Source organism: Megascapheus bottae, chromosome 8 (genome assembly GCF_031878675.1).
Source record: "Megascapheus bottae isolate mThoBot1 chromosome 8, mThoBot2.hap1, whole genome shotgun sequence".
Lineage (NCBI taxonomy): Eukaryota > Metazoa > Chordata > Mammalia > Rodentia > Geomyidae > Megascapheus > Megascapheus bottae.
The window spans coordinates 54,556,092-54,582,772 of record NC_143516.1 but is presented as its reverse complement, the minus strand read 5'-3'; the positions used below and the strand labels follow the sequence as shown (position 1 = coordinate 54,582,772).

The window sequence follows — 26,681 nt, the reverse complement described above, 5'->3', positions numbered from 1 at the left end:
TCTTTAAATATAATATAGTTTCTCTTTCTTAAGTTGATACCATGTAAACACACTCTGGATAGAACTCATAGTTTAAACAGATTAGGTTTTCCTGAACCAAGTTGGAGATGCCAGGGAGAAAGAGTCTAGAGAAGGAGAAACAAGTGTGTTCTCCCAGACTGTAATCCAAGGGCTCTCCCATCCCACATTAGTAAACTATCTCTTGCAAATGCATATTGTGTGTATGTGTGTGTGTGTGTGTGTGTGTGTGTGTGTGTGTGTGTGTGTGTGTGTGTATGTTATGGGGGGATGGGGAAGGGAGACAACAGGATGGCTTCTACAGCAGCCAGCTTAGCTCCCCTGAGTTGCTTAGTCACCTCATTTACCATTATCCCAAGCTTCAAAAAATATATTTTTACTTATATACTTAGATCTTTTTCTCGCTAGTTATTTTTCTGAATCTTTCATCTCACCTCTTCCCCTGCCTGAAAACTATTGCCTACTGTCAGATTTCAGCTTTAACTATGGTGGCTACAACTTCAGCTTCTGGACTTTAGGGATGGTGACTTAGTGTCAGTATTTTCTTAAATCTGACATCACTTTGGCCTCTTCTCCTTCTCCTTCTCCCTGATACTCAGTGCTATGAGGCAGGGCTTCAGTCACCTGTGGTTAACACACATCTGAAGAATTTTCTGTTTCTAAAATGGAACTTAAGAAACTGGTTTTCTTTTCCCTGTTGCTATATACATAACAAGTAAGCACTAAGTCTTCTGAGGAAAGGTGGTTCCACTAGAGATATCATTTCTTCAAAACACAGAATTAAATTATCCATGTTCATTTAATGAATGACTTGTCAATGTGTATAACCTCTAGAAAAACTGTAATTTATAAATGTTGGTCATACAACATTAATTATCATCAGAGATTAATTCAGTTTTACAGACAGCTTTCTAAACTACAAACTCCAAAATGCGAATCAATGCATCAATACATTACTAGCTCATTACAAAATTACTGCAGCACAATGCCAAAAATGTAACTCATCTTTTTTGTGTGCATCTGCATATACTAGAGCTTGGCTTTTTTCTCAAGACTAGTCTAGTACTATGCCACTTGAGCCACACTTCTAATTACAGCTTTATGCTGGTCAGAGATGAGTCTCTAAGACTTTTTTTCTTGGGCTGTCTTTCAAACCCTGACCCTCAGCTTTCAGTCTGCTAAGTAGCTAAACTGCTCAGCTTTTTCACTGTACTTTTTACTTATTAGGCCATGGTTCAAACCTCTTACACATGAACAGTCCAAACCATCCCATTGTTTCTCTGTTGCACTGTTGCCTTGAGAACAGTCATTCTCAGCTTCAGGTCATCCTTATCCCACAATACATTTGGCAACATTTACTTCGCAGTTGTTTCTTATGACTCAGGGAAGATGTGCTAACTTTAAAAAAATATATATTGTAATGTACAGAGGGGTTGCAGTTACATTTGCCAGATGGAGGTGCACTGCTTCTCACACATGTGCTAACTTTTTATATGCAGAGTTCAAGTATGTTTCCCATTATATTACAGTGCCCAATACAGTCCTACCACAAAGAATCTTATGACCCTAAATAGCAATAGAATCAAGGCTGAGAAAATCTGCTTTAAAATTAAAAGACCTGGGAGAGTGTAAACTCATTCAACCACTATGGGAAGCAGCATGGAGGTTCCTCAAAAGACTAAACATAGAGCTCCCCTATGACCCAGCAATTCCACTACTTGGCATTTACCCAATGGTCCAGAAACAAGGACATACTAAATCCATTAGCAAACAATGTTCACTGCAGCACTATTTACCATAGCAAAGATATGGAACCAACCCAGATGCCCTTCAGTTGATGAGTGGATCAACAAGGTGTGGTGTTTATACACAATGGAATTCTATGCTGCTGTCAGAAAGAACAACATTGCCCCATTTGTAAGGAAATGGAAAGGCTTAGAAAAAAATCTTATTAAGTGAAGTAAGCCAGACTCAAAGGAATATAGGCTCAATGCTTCTCTCATTTGTCATAATCAGTATAAACCTTGGACTCTCCTAGCAGAGGTATACAATAGGGCAAAACCCAGGCCATATAGGATAAGGGTAAATGAAAGGACCTCCAAGATATAGAAACAAGAGCCATATAATGTGTGATTGTTGTTCTTAATGTACTGTGTTATTTCTCATCTCTTTTGCTGTCCCTTGGTTATCTTATATTGTTACAGTATCTTACCTTGTTATGTGATATACTATATATATGTTTATTTGAAATAGGATAGGGAAGAGGGAAAACAAGATGAGAGGAGGGGGATAGGGGAGGGAAATGGGGACAAAAACATGAGAATGGGTAATGATGATTAAGGAATGTACCTTCTACCTGGAGAATATAACGTAACCCTTCAATTAATTACAATAAAAATTAATTTAAAAATGGTGTTCATAAAGTATTATGAGAATTAAGCAAGAAGTAAATAATGTCCTCTGTCTAGACACAGTGAACTATCTTTCAAAGTATATTAACACTTAATGGGAATTAAAAGGTCAAATAAGGTCAAAACAGGGACAACACCTGAACTATTCCTAGACTGTAAGTTAAGCTATGGTTATTTACTTTGCATATATTATAATTTACATACTATGTAGATCAGTGCTAATAGTGCTGTTTCATAGATGTAAGCCACATATATATATAATTTAAAATGTCTTAGTAGCATATTAAAAACTATGAATTTAACTTCAATAATTTATTTAGCTGAATATTCCAAAGTACCATTACAGCAAGACAAAAAATATCAAAGATATCATCATAGTTTTTGGTTCTTTTTTTTTTTTTTTTTTTTTTTTGCCAGTCCTAAGCTTGAGCTCAGGGCCTGAGCACTGTCCCTGGACTTTCTCAAGTCTAGAGCTCTACCACTTGAATCTCAGCACCAATTCCAGCTTTTTTCCTATGTATGTGATACCAAGGAATTGAACCCAGATCTAGGCAAGCGCTCTACCAGTAGGCCAAACTCCCATCCCCCCCATTTTTTTTAAATCAAATCTTCAAAACCTTCATTAGCCACATGGTAGGTGGGTACCATACTGAAGTCTACCACACACATATATAATACAATTATATAGTAAGAAACTTATTTCTTCATTTAGGGATATGAACTAAACAAAAGTTCTCAAAAGAACCCTAAGACAGAAGAAATTCTATTGTGTCTCAAGATGGAATATGTTATAAGGTTATCGCCAGGAACAGAAGTAAACTGTTGATTCATTTCCTGTCCCAAAGAAAAACTGACTAACAAACTAGCATGGGAATTGCACACAAAGCCTATGCGTAGACAGAGCAAAGTTAGAAGACACACATGACAGGCCCCAGGTAACCATCTTGCACCTAGAAATATAAATCTTTTGTAGAAGACTGTATTCTACTCTCATCTCTCTTTGATTTAAATAGTACAGGCAAATCATGCCATTGCATATCCTTAATTTTAAAATTGTATATGTTTTACACAAATCACTGAAAATAGCATGTTCTTTATAAACAAATGAAATTAAAATCCCTTAGTAATTCTTTAAAAGTTCCTATTTGTCTCTCGATCTATCTATACAGTATTTTAACTTCCAAAACATCCATGAGCTGATAGCTTACATCTATAATCTTAGCCACTCAGAGGCTGAAATCAGAGAATCATAATTTGAAAGCAAATTCAAATTCAGCCTCGCCAAGAAGTCCATAAGACTCTGATCTCAAAAGAGCAAGCAAAATGCTAGGCTGGATGTGTAGCGCTGTGAACAAGCAAGACAAGTGAGAGCCACTGTACTGGAACCATACTGTCTCCCACCACACACACACACACACACACACACACACACAATGTAAGCTGGCCTCTACACACACACACACACACACACACACACACACACACACACACACACACACACACACACACACACACACACACACACACACACACACCACGTAAGCTGGCCTCTAATCCACTACATAGCCCAGGACAGTCTTGAACTTCACTGAGCTCCTTCTACCTCAAGCCTCCCAAGAGCCAGGACTACAAGTGTGAGCAATTAGGCTTGGCTCACAAAGTGATATTATTCTTTTAAAAAAATAGTTATTTTTATTGTAATATATAGAAGTTACAGTTACATTCGCCAGATAATAGGTGCATTACTTCTCACACACTGATACCCCTTCTCATGTTTTTTTTTTTTCCCTATGTCCCTCTCCCTACCCCCTTAAGGTTATATTATTCTTAGTAAATAGTTATCAGTTTAAAATTAAAAGGGTAACTCTCTGTACTACTTTTGAAAGATAATAAAAATGCAATTTAAACATTAAGCTTAGGAAAAAATAAAAAGGGTAGCTATTACTAATGTATGTAAAGGTTTTCTTGGATATAGCAAGAACTCCTTTCCAATATTTCCAACATTTTCAACTATAAACAAATCATCTCACTTTTCTTAATCATTTTAAGATTATGTAAACACAAATCTAGTCCTGTACTTGAATAATTGGTAGGTCAGATTTAATCATTCAATGTCCAGACTTTTACTATGTTTTACAAATAAATTCCAGCTACTAACATTTCCTCCTGAAGTTCACTTTTTAATTATAGCACTGACATTTAGAATTTGCTTCTAATCATCATCTACCAAAAGCATACACTTAGTGGCTGAGAGTGTAACTCAGAATGTTTGCCCAAAGCACTGGGTTCAATCCTTCACACTGGAGGAAAAATACATTATTTATATTTACTTATTTATAATTTTTGTTATTTACTTAGGAATAAATACACCTTAATTAAGAATTGAATAGACTTAAAGAGATTGGCTGCAATCTTGATGATTGATACAATCAAGTCTACACATTCAAACACAGACTTCATGTTTTCAGAAAAGTAGTCACAGTCCAGTATTATTGTATGATATATTATATATTGCCTTCACATTAATAAAAGTTTGCTTAATGAAGGAAGGGACAAATCTTTGTATAGCAATTTAAGATATAGACTGACTTTATGTACACTGTATCTCTATAAAATTTCTAAGCAATTCTGCTTAATGGTCCCTAACCAATCAGCTTACTTTGGGTAACTATTAAGCTAGTATGTGTTAATTAACTGAACAGTTTTCAGGTAGTATGTTCATATCAATTTATAGAATTGTTCTTTACTATTAAAGAGCTCAGGTTAAATTAAGACTTTTTTTGTTGTTGTTCAGTCTTGTGGCTTGAACTCAGGGCCTGGGTATTGTCCTTGAACTTTCTTGAGACTAGTACTCTACCACTTGAGCTGGAGCACAACTTCTGGCTTTTTCTGTGTATGTATACCAAGGAATTAAACCCAGGGCTCTGTGCATGCGAGGCAAGCACTCTACCACTAGGACACATTCTAAGCCCCAAATTAAGAATTTTTAACAATTACAAATATTTAAACATAACAACCCCATCCATGGGTTAGGGATGTGGCTTAGTGGTAGAATGCTTACTTAGCATTCGTGAAGCATTGGGTTTGATTCCTCAGTACCACATAAACAGAAAAGGCCAGATGTGGTGCGGCGGCTCAAGTGGTAGAGTACTAGCCTTGAGCAAAAAAAGTTCAAGACAGTGCCCAGACCCTGAGTTCAAGCCCCAGGACTAGCAGAAAAAAAAAAAAACCCACACACAAAACCACAACAACAACAAAAACCACATCCACAAATAACTAAATGGGTGGCAAGCATCATTAATTCATTCACTTATCTATATCCATTTTGAAAACCTATTACATGGTAAAAATTATGGTTAGGCTAGATATCTGGTAATTATTAGACTGGAACTTGTACTTACAAATAAGTGGTAATCTACTCTCACCATAAAAAAAATTTAGATTCCTAAGAAACAAAAGTCTCAGTAATCTAAGGAATGAAAGTATGCCTCAAATGGTAGAGCACTTCCTTAGCAAGCAAAAGATCTTGAGTTCAATCTTCAATACAGTGTCTCACACATACACATAAATTTATATATATATTTCAATAGGTAATTGTTACAATTACATTCTTTTAGTGTATATATATATATATACCATTACATATATCATATATTTAAGTATTAAACAACCTGGTGTAGTATGAACAGATAATAAAATTAAAAGTGAGTATGTAGGACCAGGAGTTTGGCCTTGTGGTAGAGTGCTTGCCTAGCATGCATGAAGACCCAGGTTTGATTCCTCAGTGCCACATACATAGAATAAAGACACAAGTTGTGTTGTGGCTCAAGTGGTAGAATTCTAGTTTTGAGAAAACCCAAGGACAGTGCTCAGGCCCTGAGCCCAAGCCCTGGACCGGCAAATAAAAAAAAAAAATGTAATTTAAGAGCCTAATGACAGGAAATTTATTACAGATACAAACTCAACATATTCCTACTAAGTAACAAAATATCAGAAAGTAACCATATGTTAATCTTTTGTTCTGGAACTGAATTTATCTCAAAACAAGCACTTGACAGTAGGCAAGCTGAGAGCTCAAGTCAACAGGTATAACTGAAGGCAAAATCACAAAGAATGCTAATTAACCAAAAAAACTATCAGGCTTCACAGGTGTTAGGAAATAACTTAGAAATCAGAGGCTAACATTTATAATAATTTACTTTCATTATAGGCTTCTTAACCTTACTCAAGTAGGGCATGAGGTTTAATTTAAATTCGTTTACTACCACCTCAAACTGGATCGTTTTAAATAAAATAATGTAAGAAGGAAAGCACTAAATGAGAAAGTAGTACGTTATCATTCATTTACCTGACATCAAGTACAATTTTAACAATTAAAAAAAAAAACTTGAGCAACAGACAAAAAGGAAATGACAAAAAGGAAACATGTATAGTCCTAGCTACTCAGAAGGCTGAAATATAAATCCCATTTGAGCCCAGGAGTTCTAGCAACATAGCAAGACCTCTAAGAAAAAGAAAAGGAAAGAGGAAGGGACGAAATCTCCACAAAGTTAGAACTACTACACTGGGTTTCTGATTCTCCAGTATATATTGCAAACATGTTCCATGATCAATACATTTTGCAAAATAAAAGTTAAATCTAGAATTCTGGCCCTTAATTTCCAGTGATAAAAATTTTTCCAGCATGAGGGGGAAAGAGAAGAGGGAAGGGAGGGTAATCCCACTATATTACAAAGAACTTCTCTAAAAAAAAAATGCATCTTTAAGTTATGGGTGTTACTAGTTAGTGCCATTAGAGATGAAACGGAGATATTGCCTGCTTTTCCCTTTTCCATGAGAGAAGGCAATGAGAGCAGCCATCTGCAAATCAGGATGAGGGCCTGAACAGAAATGAACAATGTTGTCACTCAAATTTTGGACTTCTCAAAAGAAATATGTTTCCACTGGTTTTGTTTTGAACTGGGGCTTGAACCCATGGCCTAAACGCTGTCCTTGGGCTTTCTCAAGGCTGAAGTGCTACTGCTTAAGCCACAGCACTATTTCTGTTTTTTTCCTCTTTGTGGTACTGAAGAATCAAACTCAGGTCCTCTTGCATGCTAGGCAAGCGCTCTACTACTAGGCCAAAGTCTTAGCCCTGTTTCCATTGTTAAGTCATCCAGTCTAGCATTTTTATTACAAATGACTGAACTGATAATACATTTAGATGAATGTTTAACCTGAAAAGACAGGAGATAAATTTTAATAATCTAACTTCAAAAGCCAGTTGAATTTACAGAGCAGCATTCATTTACATTGATAGTATGTGAGTCTATGAAAATTTCATTAAGCCCATGTATAAAATATAAAAATTCAAATATGTAATATTTTATGACAAGCATATGCAGTATATGTTTGTTTTACCAATTCTCATTAAACTGTAATAATATGTAGTTTATTTTGAAGTAAATATATTTCTTATTAAATACAAGTAACTTTAAATTATATTATTTTATAGGCCTTTTATTATGATGCTGCTATGAAAGTAGAGATACATAATAAGAAAACATTTTTGATGCACATCAAAGTGAAAAATTAGATATTCACAAACCATGTCTAAAACTTGGTTCTAAATGGATAATCTTTTTCCGCCTTGCTCTCATTAAGAAAGACACACTAATTTAGTTACTGTCATGGTCTGTTGAACTACAGGATCATGGTTTTAAAAAAAAATCTTGTTCTCTTGTTCCAGTTCTAATCTCAACTCACTAAATAATTCTGAGCTTGTCATAAACTAAATGGCTTTTCTCAATTTCCTCATCTATAAAATGGAAATAACTATCCTACCTTCTGAGTATATAATTTGATTAATTAACAACTGGGTAAATTCTATTAAATAGATGGTGAAAATAAATTATAATATAAATGAACCTCTGTATTCAAATTAAATTTTAAGGTATATTTGAAATCTAAATTAAATATTGCAATAGCCGACACTGAAAGATGGCCTGACTCAATTTGACTATCTCTCAGACACAATCCATTTCAGCACAACTCTTATATACTACAGCCTAGAATGGAATTACAGGATTGGTTCATTAGCTTCACAATCATCTGTTTTTGCAATAAACGATGAGGCTCATTTAATCTAAGATACAAAGAAAACAATTAAAAGATAAATTATATATGAAGTGAATTTCATGTAAGCTTCTCATTCACAACAAAATAATACTAAAAGGAGTATTCAACAACATTTTTACATTTCTCTTAAATTATGAATTATATTTACTACAATTATAGACATGGGTAGCCAGGTGCCGGTGGCTCATGCCAGTAACCCTCAGGAGGCTAAGATCTGAGGATCATGGTTCAAAGCCAGACTGGGCAGAAAAGTCCCCATGAGACTCTTATCTCCACTGAACTATTTAAAAACAAAACAACATCAACAACAAACCCAGAAGTAACACTGTGGGTCAAGTGGTAGAATGCTAGCTTCGAACACAACGTGGCACAGAGGCAGCACCTTAGCCCTGAGTTCGAGCCCCAAGATAGGCCAAAAAACAAAAAAAAAAGTATAGTCATGGATATATTTGAAAGTAATTTGTTGGAAATGGAAATGCTGCAGGTGTGTCAGTTTTTTACTTATTTTTTCCTCTTTGTTAACAAAGCTCTTGGATAAAAACAGCTTTCCTGAAGAAATATGCACCACTTTTTACTCAATTCAACAAGTACCTAGTGATTAACAACCATATGAATTGTTCTTACTTTTTAAATTAAAAGGCTGGATGCAGCTCAGTGGTAGGGTGCTTGCCCTGGGTTTGACCTCCAATACTACAAACAAACAAACAAACAAACAAACAAAGTGAACCTAAGTGAGGAGTATCAGCTATCTTCTCCTGATTTCTCTTTAATACAAGTTTTCCAGAGTTTTATCTACAAATGTACAAACCTTTATACATTTATCCCAGGTTAATTTAATTCAAGGGTAGTTTTTACCGCATATAAACAGATCACTTCTAAATCTCTGTCTCTGATGCAAACTTCTTTCTAAATTCCACACTTGGTGGACAACTTGAATGATCTATAACAACCTTACCTAGAAACAAATTCATTACCTCTCACTCTGTTAAACCCATTCTTCTATTACTGGAGATCCCAGCCTCTTGGAGAAAGGAGACTGGTCTTTCTCCAAATTTTCTTTACAGCTATTCACTAAATATCTTTTTTAATACTTTTTAAATTTATTCTCTTCATATACAGTAATAAAATTTTTCTATACATGATTATGTCATCTGAGAATAAAGAGAACACTATTTTGGGATGTAGTGAAAAGGGAACTCTTGCATAAATCACTATAATCATTATGGAAAACAGTACCAAGATGTCTCGAAGACTTAAAACTACCACTACTCTGCACCTTGTAATCCTACTACAGAGTATATATTTTAAAAGGAAGTAAAATCATATGTTGAATAGTAATCTGCACTCTATATTCATTGCAACACCAGTGATAATAGAAATAAGAAATAAAAACAGTCTAAGTGTGAAGAAATATATATATATGAACTACCAACTAGCCATTAAAAAGGGTAAAATCCTGTCATTTGCAACAATACTGAGGGAACCTGGGGGATCATTATGCTAACTGAAATAAACTGGGCACAAAAAGATGAAGAGGATATAGAATTACATTGAGCAGATAAACTGCTAGTCTGAGCTCAGGTAAAACTGTTGGACTTTCTGGAGTCTAATAAATAGGGTCATAATTTTGCACTAAGAGTGACACCAAAAAGATTCACCAGGGAACTTTCTGTGGACACACTGGCCCCACCCTAGGAGGCAGAGTCAACTCATCTAGAAGAAGGCAGAGCAGAGATTCAACATTATTCTCAAAAGTTCTGGTCTAATGGAGATTGTTCTGCTAGGTATTAGACTTGGGATTCATTACTCTTTTCTTCCTTCTGATTTCTGCATTTAGGAATGAGAATGTCTATTCTGTGACAGTCTCATAAATACATTTGGAAACACATAAACTGCCAGTAACTTGCATCAAGCCAGTATCAGATTTTAAAAGTCTGAATTTTTCTGGCAACTTACATATTTCGGAGGTGGAAAGGCACAGGGAAAGAAAAATGTCAGGAAAAAAGAGTAGAGAGTTGCATGGTTACAAGTGGAAAGTAGACCCTGAGAAAAAGCACTCCATAACTCTTCAGTCAGTAGCTCAATAAAAAGAAGTGGTCCCCCTAATATTTTGGATTTAATCTTGTTAGGGTAAAGATGGGGATGAGAAATTCAATAAACAAGTATAATTTATTTTTCTTTTCCTTCCTTCCTTCCTTTCTTTTTTGTCAGTTGTGGGGCTTGAACTTCTATGTCTGGGTGGTGTCCAGCTCAAGGCTACCGCCCTACCCCTTGAGCAACAGTGCCACTTCCGGTTTTCCGGTGGTAATTGGAAACGAGTCTCACAGATATTAGGGCCCAGGCTGGCTTTGAATCTCAGTTCTCAGAATTCAGCGCTGAGTAGCTAAGATTACAGGCATGAGCCACAGCACCCAGCAGCAAGTATAATTTCTATTGCCAGGTTCAAAACATTACATTACTAACTTGACATCTAAGCAATCATCAAATGAATCAAAAGCAGTAAGAGTTCAGGGACAGTGTCCAGGCCAACAGTTCAAACCCCATGACCAAATAAACAAACAAACAAAAAAATGGTAATCCATGTGCATAATCAACATATAAACGACAGCAGAAACAGTCAATGGCCACATATCAAAGAAAATGCATATTGATAAGAGTCTGATTGAAATATGAAGTGACAGGTGAGTATAATTCACTTAAATAAGTATTTAGCCCATTAGTATAATGTAGTAAAATGTTATGATGTACTAATAAGAAAGGTATTAGTACCTACTAATCTGCCAATAACAGAGGTTTATGTTTGTTTGTTGTTAGTACTGGAACTTGAACTCAGGGCCTCGCCACTGTCCTCGAGCTTTCTCAAAGCCATTGCTCTACCACTTGAGTCACAGCACAGCTTCTGGTTTTTCTGTGTGGTACCAATCAAGAAAATGAACCAATTGCTTCATGTATGGTGGGTAAACACTCTACCACTCAGCCATACTCCCAGCCCTATCGATTTTTTTGGGGGGGGTAATATTTTTATTGTAATTAATAAAAGGGTTACATGATATTTGCCAGATAGAAGGTGCATTAATTCACATACACTGATACCCTTTCACATGTCCTGGTCCCCATTACCCTCCCCCTCACCCCCCATTTTGGTTTTCCCCCCTTCCCTATCCAATTTCAAATAACCAAATACAAATATATCCAATATATCAGATAACAAAATGAGATACTGTAACAATATGAGATAACCAAGGGGCAGCAAAAGAGATGAGAGATAACATAGTACATTAAGGACAACAACCATTCATTATATGGCTTTTGTTTCAATATCCTAGAGGTCCATTCAATTAATTAGCTTCATACTATACGGCCTTATGTATCAAGTTTTTGCTCAATTGCAAATCTTTGCTATTAGAGCCCAAGGTTTCTACTGGTTATGATGAATGAGGGAAACCATTGAACGTAAGTTCCTTTGAGTTTGGCTTACTTCGCTTAATATGTTTTTTCTAAGTCTTTCCATTTCCTAACAAATGAGGCGATGTCGTTTTTTCTGACAGCAGCATAGAATTCCATTGTCTACAAATACCACATCTTGTGGATCCATTCATCAACTGAAGGACATCTAGGTTGGTTCCATATCTTTGCTATGGTGAATAATGCTGCAATGAACATTGATGTGCTAAAGATCTTCACCAACCATACAACGGACAAAGGCCTCATATCTAAAATATATCAACAGCTAAAAAAATTAAATCACTCCAAAACTAATCTCCAAAGTAACAACCATCCCATTAAAAAATGGGCCAAAGACTTAAAGAGAGTCTTCTCTGAAGAAGAAACAAAAATGGCCTATAGACACTGGCATTTACCCAACCACCCAGAAACTAGGGCATACTAAATCCACTAGCCCTATCGATTTTTAAAGTATACATTTCTCAATACAACTCAATTTTAACTAAACTGACACAGTAAATAAAATCACCAATTTCTTCAAAATATATCCAGAATCTAACCTTTCTAACCATCATTAATGCTACCAACATAGTCGTAAGAGCTCTTGTTTGGCTTCCTGCAATAAACTCTTTGATTTCCCTGACCTTTTACCTGCCCATTCTCATCACAGCAATCAGAGGAGATTATCATAAAACAAGTTAAATCATACCAGTTCTAATCCTCAAACTCTGTAAAGCCTCCTACTTACCTCAGAATAAATGAAGTCCTTAGAATAATGATAATGTAAATAATGTAGTGTTTAGTCTCTTCTAGTTTTTTCTCCCACCTTCACTTTGTCAATCTCTTGCCACACTTGCTCCCATGCTGATTAAAGAATCCGTTGCTGTCTTTCTTCTATCTGCTGTGCTCTTCCCCACATATCTGAGTAGCTAACTTTCTCATCTCCTTCACTTCTGTCCCTATTCTACTGAATCAATGAACAGTGTTTCAGTTCATCCTCCTCATTTTAAAATGTGAAACAGCCTCTTACTCTCCCCAAAGCAAATTTTAAATCTTCACTCTGACTTTCCCAACTTGTCATTGTCTAATTCAGGTCTCAACTTTTATAAACTCTAGTTACTCATTGACTAGTTTCAAGTCTTCTTTCACACTATGTTTCCTGTTTTTGAATCATTCCTATTACTTTTTAGGCTTCAGTTGAGCGCAACTGAATCATCTTCAGTAGAACTCTCTCGTTTTATTTTCATACTTCATAAGATAGAAAATTGTCTGGGCCCCTGCAAGTACTTTTATCCACAGTAGCAATACAGCATTTTTCACCCCGATACTTATTTGAATCTATTGTCTCTGTCTAGCCTTTAGTATGAGGCTTATCCATCTTTCTATTCCTAATACCTAACACGTTTGCACATAAATGATTTTTAATAAATGCTTGCTAAATAGTTATAAATCAGTTATAACTAGCACTGTTATTTACACTGAAAGTCTGAAAGTAAATGAAAGGCAGGGCTAGTGAATTTGTTCTTATTCATAAATTAAGATTCTGAAAAAGATGAAAGGTCTTTGTTCTTCAGTAATAAATTCATGCAATTTACAGTTAATTTATTCTAAACTCTCTTGAGACCCTATACTCCAATGAAGCCAATCTGAAATGCCCATGCAGTTTTTAAATCTAAATAATATATATTCCAGCTCAACATATAAAAACGAAGACACTAGGAAAAAGATAAACTTGGTGGTATCTGAGGAACACATGTAAATGCATAATTGTCAGCAGAAATATTCCTTATCCTAAGAATGAACTTGCATATAATTAGATTGTCAATTTTCAAAAAATTAAAGGAAAATAAAATGTACTTTTTAAAAGCTGCCTAGTATAAATGTCCTTTGGTGGTTGAAAATACGTTTCTGAAACCTGTAGTGGCTTCTGTTTTTCAATATGATTCATAAAGTATCATTTTGCTATAAATAGAAATCCTCCAGTTGACAGAGATTTCTAATTAAGAGAATACAAGGCCATGATGTAATAGTAATACAACTGTAGTATTTATAAAATCTGTAGTGTTTATATTAGGTAAGACTCATATAGTAAATAGGAATTTAAAAACCAAAACCCAAATTGCTATTATAGAATGAAATGCATTACTCATGATTATGTACTTTTTAAAACAAAGGTCATAAATACTTGTGCCAACATAACCAAATTATATTACTAAATGCTCTTAGCTCAACTACTATAGGTAGGTTTTCTGAGACCATGCATTATAGCTGCTCTTTTTAGCCTTTTCTTCAGGGCCAGGAGACTAGTTTGCTAAGGTAGTTTCTCTTATACCCTCCCCCATCTATTCTCCCCTGAGAGTCAATACTTAATATGAGTTCCATTTCCTAGAGATAAAAGGCTTGCATTAACAATGATGTAAAAAGAAGAAAGCTAAGCTATAATAAATTACCATATTTATATTTTGAGACTGTCATATGCTAGAAGACATTAAACCTTCTCTCATCATAATTGATTCTTTTAACTAAATTAAATGACTTGGTTCAAAACAGACTGGAAATTTAAGGAATATAATTCTATTACTAATTATTTTAATAATAGAGCTATTTATTCATAACCGACTTTAGTTGAGAATTCACAGTAACTAAAAAACCCTAATCTTTCCTCCTACAATCATTAAAATATAACAAGAATTTGAACTTGGAGTGTTCAACAATGGATATAGTAACTTCATAAATACCTTAGGATAAATCTAATATAAAACTATTAAAAATTACTCATTCTAAAAATTAAGACACTGGCCTACAGCACAGTTGCTTTCATTTTACTAAGTTTAGTAAAAATTTTATAATTATTTCTACGTTTGTAATTTACATCTAACGCACATGTAAGAGAAAGCATTATAACCTAAGAAAATAAAAACAAGGGTCACACACAAATATATACAAAGTGACTGAAGTTATGGTATAGAGAAGGGAGGATTCTAATGGTCTCTGAATAACTTTAACAAAATAAATATGAGGAAGCTGAAATATGTTTTGTTAGAGGGAGATGAGGTTAGAAGACAAATGAATGGAGACAAGAATAGTGGGGAAAGACAGTAATAATACTCAATGTGGACACATGAAAGCAGAACCAGGTCACTTAAGAGGGCTAAGATCGAGAAGAGGTAGGAGAAAATGAAGGGAGGGGTAATACTGATCAAAGTGATGTACTCACTCAATAGCTCAGAAGCTGTGTACATATTTGTCATAAAGATGAGACTAAACAAAATGAACTCTAGGATATGGAAACAAGAGGTTTATCTTTGTTGTTCTTAATGTACTATGTTATTCCTTTTCTTTTTTTGCCCCTTATGGTTAATCTCATATGGTTACTGTATCTGAATTTGTTACCCGGTATATTGTATATACATTCATTTATTTATTTGAATAGAGAAGGGAAGGGAAAAGAAACAAGATGATTGGGAGGGGATGGGAAGAGGGAAAGGGAGACAAAAACGTGAGAAGGTATATTAATGTTCAAGAAGTAATGTACCCACTACCTGACGAACGTAACTGCAACCCCTCTATACATTACCCCACAATAAAATTTTTTAAAACTGTTGTATTTATAAATTGACTGGTTGAATTGAACTACTTAAAGATATTTTTAAAACTATATAAATTACTATTTCTGTAGTAAACTAATACCATACATACCATACAATAGAAAACTCCCTTTTGAAATGTATATAATATAAAATTAGGGAGAGCAATATATTTTTTACAATCTTTCACTTTTCAAGACAATCTAAAGATTTCTGACAATCCTAAAAGTATGAAGATTCTAAAACCAAAAAAATGGGGGGACTTTGATGTAATGTTTGAAGAATAAGTTTCTTATAAAAAAAAAAGACAGAATAGAATTAACATTTCAAACTGACAAAAGCACAAATTAGTGAACAATGTTGTAATATAATCTTTAATTACCCCTTAACATAATAAAATGATTGTACTTTGATGTAAATTAAACATTCCTTACAAATAATGTAAGGCTTCAAAAATCTCCTATAGCTGAGTGTGGTGGTACAAATCCATAATATTAGCACCTAGGAGGCTAAAGCAGAATGGTTATGAGTTTAAGATCAACCTAAGCTACATATCCAGACTCATTCTCAACAACAACAAAAGTTTCCTACATAGTAGTGAAACTAGGACAGAGAATAAAGTAATACACTGAAAAAATAACAAATTTAATAAATACAGAGCAAATATTGCATGTGAAAAATGCTTAGTAAAAATATTTCATTGTTATTGATATGTACAAAGTACATCTTAGAAAAGTTAACACATAATTTAAAACACAGAATTAACTAATTTTTCATAAGAAATTTTATGTTTTTAATTAAAAGTCAGTAAAAGAATGAATCATTTAAGGTAATACAATGTATCTACTTGAAAACATGAAAAGTACATAGCTCCAGATTATGCTACAGCATTTGAACAATATTTAAAATGTAAGCCAATCATTAAGCTACACTTTTTATAAGTTCATCCTAAACTCCTTTTAGAATTTTTATGGTCCAAAAAGCAACTTTTACTCCTATGTTTACATGTTTGTTTAACTAAGAGTTGTAAGTTATTTCCATCTATCATACAAATATTTACTCTTTTTTAGGTTCCAGAACACCATACACAGGAAACATGATTTAATAATTTTAAAGATTTCAAAACTATTTATAAAAAAGGATTTCAATTATTTTTTCTCCCATAGTTCATATTTAGTTATCTCAAATTATTCTTACTCACTTGATACTTTTTCTCTGTATCACTTTACAGAGTCAAGATGTTCCTTACTCATACTGGAGAGAAAAACAAAAAGACTTTGAGTGATTAATGTCTGGAGAAAGTTTTTGCGAACTACTTCATTAAAATTGGAAGGGAAATGAGGACCAAGACATGTGAAAGGGTATCAATATATGGGAATTAATGTACCATTTATCTGGCAAATATCATGTAACCCTTCTATTAATTACAATAAAAAATATATTAAAAAAAATTCTTGTAAGGTTAAAAAAAAACTAAAGCCTGTTGGATAAGAAATAACTGAAATCAATTTTACAACAACAGTACTATGGTAATATGTGAATAAGAAATTCAATTAAAGATGGATGCTGGGGCAGGGAGCATGGCCTAGTGGTAGAGTGCTTGCCTAGCATGCATGAAACCCTAGGTTCAATTCCCCAGTACCATATACACAGAAAAAGCCAGAAGTGGTGCTGTGGTTCAAGTGTTAAGAGTACTAGCCTTGAAGAAGCCCAAACACAGTGCTCAGGCCATGAGTTCAAGCCCCAGGACTGGCAAAAAAAAAAAAAAAGATGGTTGCTGATGGCTCACTCCTATAATCCTAGCAATTTGGGAAGCTGACATCCCAAGAACTATGGCTCAATCCAACCTATTAAGAAACATCCACTAGATTCTATTTCATGGAAGGATTGGACACTGTGGCCTATGACTATTTACCCCAGTGATAAACAGAAATATAGGAAGCTCACAGTCCAGGTATGTTCCTGGGAAGAAAGCAAGACCCTATCTTAAAAGTAAGCTGTGACAATAACTCAATAGCTATGTGCCTATGAGCATATAGGATGATGCTAAGCAAAATGAACTTCAGGATATGAAAACAAGAGGTTTATCTTAAGGAAAGTGGGAGAAAAACATGGGAAAGGGCAACAATGTTCAAGAAGAAGTATACTCAGTACCATACATATGTAATTGTAACTTCTCTATTCATCACCTTGACAATTTAAAAAAAAAAAACTGGACCATAACAGCAGTTAAATATCCTCTTAAATTTTAAAATTTCTGGTATAACTGAAGTAATACTTAACATTTTATAGCTTCTTGAAAATTTTAATTTTATTATTGTAATTTGTTTATTTTAAAAATCAATAATAAATATTTAAAAGATTTAAAAAAAGTAAACTGTCAAAGCTGGGCACTCATGGCTCATGGCTATACTTAGCTACTCAGGAGGCTGAGATAAAGACAGTGGTTGAAAGCCAACCTGAGCAGACAAATCCCTGAAATTCTTCTAATTAACCAGCAAAAAGCCAGAGGAGGAGGTGAGGCTGAAATAGTAGAGCAACAGTCATAACTGAAAAAACTGAGTGAAAGCATTGAGGCCCTGAGTTCAAATCCCAAAATCAGCACCAAAACTGCACACACGCGCACACACACACACGCACACACGTGCGCATGCACACAAACACAGCCACTATTTAAAAGAAGTCTAGGGGAATGACTCAGCAGTAGAATGCTTGCCCAGCAAGAATAAGGCCCTGAGATCAAACCTTATTACTGCCCCTTACTCTCCCCCACACCCCTCAAAAAAAAAAAAAAAAACCCCGCACATTAGAAAATTTTTAGCAAATATAGCTCAGTGCCTGGTGAATAGGAAGAAATAGGGAACAAAGAAGTCCTCAATAATGACGGGGATCACAAAGAAACACAGGAGGCAAGACTCTCTGAGATAACTATACTTAATAGAGACAATATACTCTTGTTGAAATTTATATTTGACTTAATAAAGTTTTATGCAACATGTTATGTAAATACTTTTTGGATTTTGTTTTTAGGACAACATATTGGAATAATCTATTTTCTAAAAATCACAAATTTCCACTTATGAGATGTTTTCACATTGTTAAGCGTCATACTTCATGTCCACAGTCAGAATACTAGATAACTAAAACAATGATGTCCCTTTTGTTCTCTGCTAATACCTATAATGGAATTGGTTCAGTTCTCAATTATATAGTCAATACTATACCCCTGGTAAATAATAAGTCCCTAGAAAGACATTTTAAACCCAAGGTGAGCTGGGGACCATAGCTCAGTAGTAAAGTGTACTTGTCCAGCCATTTGCTCTATGTTTCATGACCAGCACTGCAGGATATAAAAAATATATACTATGTTCTTGTAATTTGTTTTCTCTGAAAACTACTAGCTATTGGGGCCAGGAGTTTGGATTAGTGGTAGAGTGCTTGCCTAGCATGCACAAAGACCCAGGTTCAATTCCTCAGTACCACATACATAGAAAAAAGCCTGAAGTGGTGCTGAAGCTCAAGTGGTAGAGCTCTAGCCTTAGGAAAGTCCAAGGACAGTGCTCAGCCCCTGAGCTCAAGCCCAGAACTGGCTGGCACGTGCACACACACACACAAAACAAAACAAGACAACAACAACAACAAAAAAAAAAAAACAAAAAACAAAAAAAAACCCTACTGGCTATTAACTAGTCTTGCCTAAGCCAGTATTTACTGTGATGGTGGCAACTTGATTATGACTTGGTGATATGACAGATATGGAAAACATTTTTCCATAGGAAACAGGGGGGTGAAACTTTAATAGGTGTAACTAAAACCTAACAAAAAGAAAAAAGCAGAGGAACTGAAAAGAGGTCAACTAGAGCTCCTCCTGTCTTCTCCTAGGCAATACTAGAAACAAAGTATAATCAAGATTGTAGAGTTGGCCCTGGGGGTTCATACCTGTAATCCCAGTCACTTGGGAAGCGGAAACCTAGAAGATTCAAAGCCTGCTCCAGCACAAAACTCCAAGAGACCCCATCTTCAATTAACTAGCAAAAGCCAGACTAGAGATATTGTTCAACTGTGAAAGCACCAAGTGTGAGTCCAGATACCACATGAAGAAAAGAATCCTGACACTGTCACGAGTGTAAACTGTAAACTACAGTCGGCAAAATACAGTTCAAAAAGACTAAATGGCCTCAAGTTTGTTTTTCAATAAATGTCATTGTAAGAGGGCTATGTATATATACTTATTATCAATGCTCGTTTTGTGCTACAATGGCAAAACAGTTGAGACAAAGACACAGACACAATCCCTAATTATTTACTTTCTGGTCTTTTACAGGGGAAAAAAACATGTTCTGATCTTGCTAGACATCTTCTAACTGCTTTCTATAAGACTGGCAACATCTTCTAAGTTAACTGCGCACTAGATTAACAAAAAATGATGTCTAAGGAGATACATGTTTGCTCTAATTTAAAAATCACACAATGTGTAGATGTATTAAAAGATCTCAAGTTATACTCCACCAATGTGTAGAATTTGTATTTTTTCTTCTATTTGTTGAAAATCAAATTGGTAAAAATATAAACAAGTCTAAGTGAGCTAACACATGTACAAATATACCCTATGGTTATTTTCTGGCTAATGGACATAAAATTGGAAAGAAATACTTGACAATTGAAAGAATTTCCACAATGGCTCTCTAAAGCACAGAGTAAGAGTCATTATTCTAAGGAAGACCAAATGAAAGCCCCCACAACTTGTCCTCCTGCCAGGAGAACAAACCAACAGCAATAACATATCCCCAAGGGAAGTGGAGAGATTAGTACCACCATCAAAGACTTTAGAATGATTATAAATTATCATAAATTTAATCAGGTTGTTATACCAATTGCAGCTGCTATTCCAGATGTGCTTGCTGTCTTTAATGAAGCAAAGCAACACAGCTTCTGAAATCTTATATAAAATACAAGTTGGCAAACACTTTTGTATCTACACTAATTTGAAGAACTATCAGAAGACAGTTCCCCTGGCATGATCAACAATATATTCTATGACCATAATATGGCTTTCTTGCTCTCTACCCTCATTTCATCCAGTGATCTTTTAAATATTTAGAACATACGTTATATATAGGATCAGAATATATCATATCATATTACATTACATATATATTACACATGCTTAGTATTTTACTGTGACATGCAGCAGACAAATGTTGTGTGTAATTTTATTAACTTTTCCAAAAGTGACAGGTCATCATCCATATTACAGTTATAGAAACACAAAAAGAGGCTAAGAGTGGTATAAGTTGAAACTGAAGTCCAGGCAGGACATTACAGAGCCCCTGTGCTTAAGAGGATTCGATCTACCATACTAGTATGTGGAGTAGCAGAACTGTTTTGTTTGTTTGCATGTACATTCATTTGTCAGTGGCAGGTATCGGGGTTGTTTATTTATCTCAACTCTAATGAATAATTTTGCTAAAAAAATTCACATACAAATTGTATGTGGACACAGGTTTTCATTTCTCTTGGTTAGTGATTTGGTAAAATAGAACCTTTTAAGGAACTATCACTATCTGCCTGGCAAAGTGTGCACCAATGTACAATATCAACATTGATATTTGAGAGTGTCCAGTTCACATTCTCCCATTACCATTTATTACTGTCTTTTAAATCTTTACTTCAGAAACCAGTCTCTTTAAACAATTTGTGACAGATTATACAAACAAGTCAAAGACATGTATTACAGAGGAATATGAACTTTTAAATCCAATTAAAAAAACAAAAAATAAAAGTAAGCCTCTAAATGCTTACTATGGTGCTAAGTTCCGTTCTAAATATTTTATACATTTTATCCTCATAAAAGTCTTATGAGGCCAATTTATTTTATTGATGAAGAACCTAAGGCAGAGATAAAAATTAATGTGCTCAAGGTCACAGTCAGTGAGCAGATTTCACCTCAAGAAAACTAGCTCAAGGATCTGTTCTTTTACCTACTGTGCATAAGTTTGTACCACTCACTGTGAATCACAAGAATTTACAATTCCAGAGTATAAACTACCTTTGGATAACTGGTTGTAGATTACTTAATGTAAAACCATAATATTGCTTAAACCAGATGAAAATCCATAATTGCATATCTAATAAAATTTAACACTATATATTACAAAAGTATACTAGTTTAGACCATGATAAACTAATGTTACTATATCTTACGTTTTCTGAAAAGCTAATGAAGAGTAAGAGGGCTGGAGGCACATCTCACTCAGGTGACAGACCACCAGCATAGCAAGAGCAAGGCCACCCAGTGCAGTAAGGGGCAAGAGGAGTGAAAACGGAGAGTCTGAGATTTAAATTGCCATCAAGAGGACATTCAACATAGACTTTTCTATTCATACTAAACTTTCAAGGTGCCAGTAACTACTAAATTATTATAACTGCTGAAATTCAAAGCCTTCCTCAGAAAATGAAGCTTTACTAAAAAAAAAAAAAACAACAACCACCACTACATTTTAACCTTCATAAAAATATTTGGAAGAACAACTACAAAAAAAATTAGCTTTTCTACTAATTTTAGTGACTTAGTACCACTATACTAATACATATAGCATTTGTTTTTCTTTTTTGAAACAGTCAGGTAACAGGCTTAGACAAGTCATGATTCTCCTGCCTCTGCTTCCTGAGTGCTGAGATTACTGCAGTATCATCAGGCTTATTCATGCTGTACTTGTTATGATTCATAGCTACTCTTTTTCCAAACTATTAACAGACATATTTGTAACAACAATCTTCTAATATACTGACTTACTATGAAGTTTGCTATCTACTTTCTTAATTGAAAGCTCTTTATATGAATAAACATTATAGCAACTAATGGAATAATGTCTTAATATGTTACCATATATCACCTCATATTACATTCTTGAATACTGACACCCAGGTTAAATAAACATGTACTTATACTGATATAAATTACATATAGCTATCTAGAAATCATCTTAAACTTCCTGTGTTCCAAAATTTATAATAGAAAATATGTTAAGACATTTAAAGGAAAATACATTTTAAAATGTACTACTAATAACAGCACTAAATTATATATTGGTGTTGTGGCTCAAGTGGCACAGCACTACCCTTGAGCAAAAGTGTTCAAAGACAGTGCCCAGGCCCTGAGCTCAAGCCCAGGACCAGCGAAAGATAAGAATTAATATTAAAATTAAATAATTTAATTAAGATACCAACAATCACCTTACATTTATAAATATTTTGGTAATATCTACTTTCACAATTCAAAATGTTCATTTTTTAATTAGTAAGAACTATTCAAAATTAAAAATATCTTGAGGACTAAACCTGACTAGATGTTCTATTAGATATTCTAGATCAAAGGAATGAATATACTGTGAAATGTGTATATAAACTGTATTTTACTTTCTCTCTTTTAAGTATTATAAAATCTATGTAAAATAATCACAATTAATGAGGGCTTTATACAGAATCTTCCTTCATATAAAATCGTTGGATTGAGTATGTGTTGTACACATAACTGTAATAATAATTGCTGGGTTGAAGCAGGAGGATCAGGAGTAAGAGTCCAGACTAGGTTACAAGTAAGATCTTTCACACACTCTCCCCGAACCATTCACAATAGCAACAAAAACACATTTGTGCTGGGGAAATGAACACTTACCCTTCTCCTCCCATTCTTGTTATCTTTAGGCGAAAATCCACAGAATTGAGACTGGGGGGCTTCCATTTCAAAATGTCATCACATCGACCGGGTTTATATTTCTAAAGTGAGTTGAAAGATAAAAATTAGAAATAATCTCAAGATTTAAGACTAAGTTACTAAATATATTACTCATATAAGTAAAATTTACTCCATTCCAAAAATAATTTTCTTATCTCCCAATAAGTGACACTCCTTTCTCTATCAAAGACATAGACTTATTTATAAAACTGAAACTGCAAAATATTTCAGTTGGCAATCCATTAATGAAAAGAATTGGATAAAATTTAACAAAGCATATTTGAAATTGGATAGGGAAGGGGGGAAAACAAGATGAGGGATGGGGGTGGGGGGGAGGGAAATGGGAACCAAGACATGTGAAAGGGTATCAATGTATGTGAATTCATGCACCTTCTATCTGGCAAATATCATGTAACCCTTCTACTAATTACAATAAAAAAATATATGAAAAAAATTAACAAAGCATATTTAATAGGAATATCCTATTAAAAATAGGAATATCCTATTAGCAAGGAGGCTCACTGTGGTACTGAAGAATCAAAAAGAATAAAGGAAGGGGCCAGGAGTGGGGCCTAGTGGTAGAGTGCCTGCCTAATATGCATAAAGCCCTGGGTTCGATTCTTCCATACCACATATTTAGAAAAAGCCAGAAGTGGCATTATGGCTCAAGGGTAGGGTGGTAGCCTTGAGCAGAAGAGCTCAGGGACAATGCCCAGGCCCAGAGCTCAAGATGCAGAACCAGAAAAAGAAAAATAAAATTTGGCCATAAGTTTGGCCTAGTGGTAGAGTGCTTGCCTAGCATGCACGAAGACTGGGGTTCAATTCCTCAGTACCACATACATAGAAAAAAGCTGGAAGTGATGCTGTGGCTCAAGTGGTAGAACTCTGTCCTTGAGAAAGTGCAACGACAGTGCTCAGGCCCTGAGCTCAAGCCCAGGACTGGCAAAAAAAGAAAAAAAAAAGAAAGTTTAATGATTTGAAATCATCTTGTCAAACTATAAACGAGATAACAAAGAAACAGTGAAAGATATAGATATAGATATAGATATAGATATAGATATAGATATAGATATAGATATAGATATATATCAGGCAGCAAAGTATTATGTTAGCAAAGTGTTTACGAAATTACAGGACCTGGCTTCTAGAGAATGGTCAGCCATATGGCAAAGGGAAGTCTCTAAAACTAAAGTAGGCAGAAAACTAACTTAAGGTGTGATATATTCTTGAGTAAAGCAGTGGTTCTCAACTGGCAGTGATTTTTTGCCCCATGAAGATATTTGGCAATAGCTGGAGATGCTTTGGTAGGTCACTGAGAAAGGAAGGGGCGTGCTACTGCCACCTAGTGGATAGATGGCAAGAATTCAATAACTGGACAGGTGACAACTTAAAAAAAAAAAAAAGTTCAAAATGTCAACTGTTAGCCAGACACCGTGGTAGTAACACATGTTTGTAATCCTTGTACTTAAGCATTTCTGGGATGGAGGCAGCAAGATCCTGAGTTCAAGGTCAGCCTGGGCTATATAATAAGTTCCAATTTAGCTTCTGGTCTACGTAGTGAGACCCAGAGGGTGAGATGGGGGGATGCAGGAGGAGAGGAGGAGAGGAGGGAGTAATAGGGAGGATGGGGAATGGGAGGGATATCAATTGTGCAAGGGCTGAGAAATCTTGACATAAATGAAGCTCGGGGTAGGTACAGCAAAGGTGAGATATTTTTAGAACTTTTCCTCTATCAATTTAATGTCAAACAAGTTCAAAGTGGGGTCATCAATTGTAAAACTACAGTAAATAGCATCTTTTATGTGTCAAACGGGATCTCTAGGCCAGAGGTATTCAAAATGTCTTATAGTTATACAATATTATTTTCACATGGTGAAATGTTAAATGAGCAGTTATACTCTTGGAACATATATTCCAAGGTCTACACTAGAAGCTGACAGTACATTTTCATATGTTCATACTAAGATCCGTATCCTCATTTTAATACAATTTTTTAACTCTATTGTTCTAGTATTTCGTTTCCAAGAAACCAACAAAATCCTAGATAGTAATTCTACTGACAGAAGTAAAATAATGGAATCTTTTCTTTTTTCCTTCCTTTTTTTTTTTTTTTTTTTGGTTTGAACTTAGGACCTTTGCTGGGCAAATACTCTTATCACTGAAACCACACTCCTACCCATTTTTTTTTTTTCAGATAAGGACTTACACTTTTTGACTAGGACTGTGTCAGACCCCAATTCTCCTACCTACATCTCCCACCATGTCCCAGCTTTTTCTTTGAGAAAGGAACTTGCTAATTTTGTTATCAATGCTGGCCTGAAAGTGCAGTCTTTCTGTCTCCAGCTCCCAAAAGGCTGAAATTACAGGCATTACTCACCATCCTTGGCTTTTTCCTTGGCAGTTCTGGAGTTTTAACTCAAGGCCTTCACCTTGCTAACTAGGCACTCTCACTACTGAGTCACACCCTCCAGCCCTGATTTTTTTTTTTTTTGCTGATTATGTTTTAGACAGGGTCTCGTTTCCACTTACATTAGGATCCTTAGTAGCTAGAATAACAAGTACATGTTGCCATGTCCAACTTTTTGTTGAGGAACAGACTCAAGAACTTTCTACTGCCCAAGCTGGCCTCAAACCTGGACCCTAACACTCTGGGTCTCCCAGTGAGCTAAGACTACAAGTGTGAGCCACCAATGACCAGTCCAGTCCATTTTTTAATAAGACATGTTCTTCACACATCTATGATTGGTTCTCACTGTATAAACTCTAGTCTAAAAGACTCTAAATATACCTACAATGAAAATAATTCTTAACTCTTCATTTCTACTTCTAATTTTTCTCACAAGGAGATCTAAATCTTCATCTTCAAATATAAAGTATATAAAGCACACATCTCCCTTATTAATGTCCTAGTAGTGGACCAAAAGTTTCAAATCTAAAACTGAATCATTTACTTCTTGAACAACAGAAAATGCATTCTTCTTCTTTTTGATTTCCATTTTCTGATTAACATGGATCTCCTAACTGGGCAGATTCAAAACTTCTGATTCATGCTAGTACATTATCTCTCACCTCTATTATTTCTATTACTCTTTACCCAAGCCACTATGATAACCTATTGCTACAGATATTACCAACGAGCCCTATTAAATATAATTAATTTGATTATGCTTGTTAAATGGTTTATTAAACAGAATACAAGCTTCTCAACTTAACCACCAAACACCTCCCCATAATGTATGATCTTATTTGTCCCCCCCAGCTTTATCTCCCAATACGGTTTTTGATACAGAATAATAAAAATAATAATTTTGAATGTTAAAATCTACTGACTATTTTCACCCAGACTCTAGAGCTACTGAATACTTC

General features: G+C 34.8%; 1 protein-coding gene across 2 annotated transcripts in view; it reads right to left on the bottom strand.

Annotated features, from left to right (window-relative positions):
* Rngtt (RNA guanylyltransferase and 5'-phosphatase) overlaps positions 1 to 26,681 on the bottom strand; it is a 233,839-nt gene that overhangs the window by 98,316 nt on the left and 108,842 nt on the right. For both annotated transcript variants that reach the window (XM_090338447.1, XM_090338446.1), the window contains exon 13: positions 23,256 to 23,356. In XM_090338447.1, coding sequence (XP_090194573.1) covers positions 23,256 to 23,356 — 101 coding nt within the window. The remainder of the gene's footprint in view (positions 1 to 23,255; positions 23,357 to 26,681) is intronic.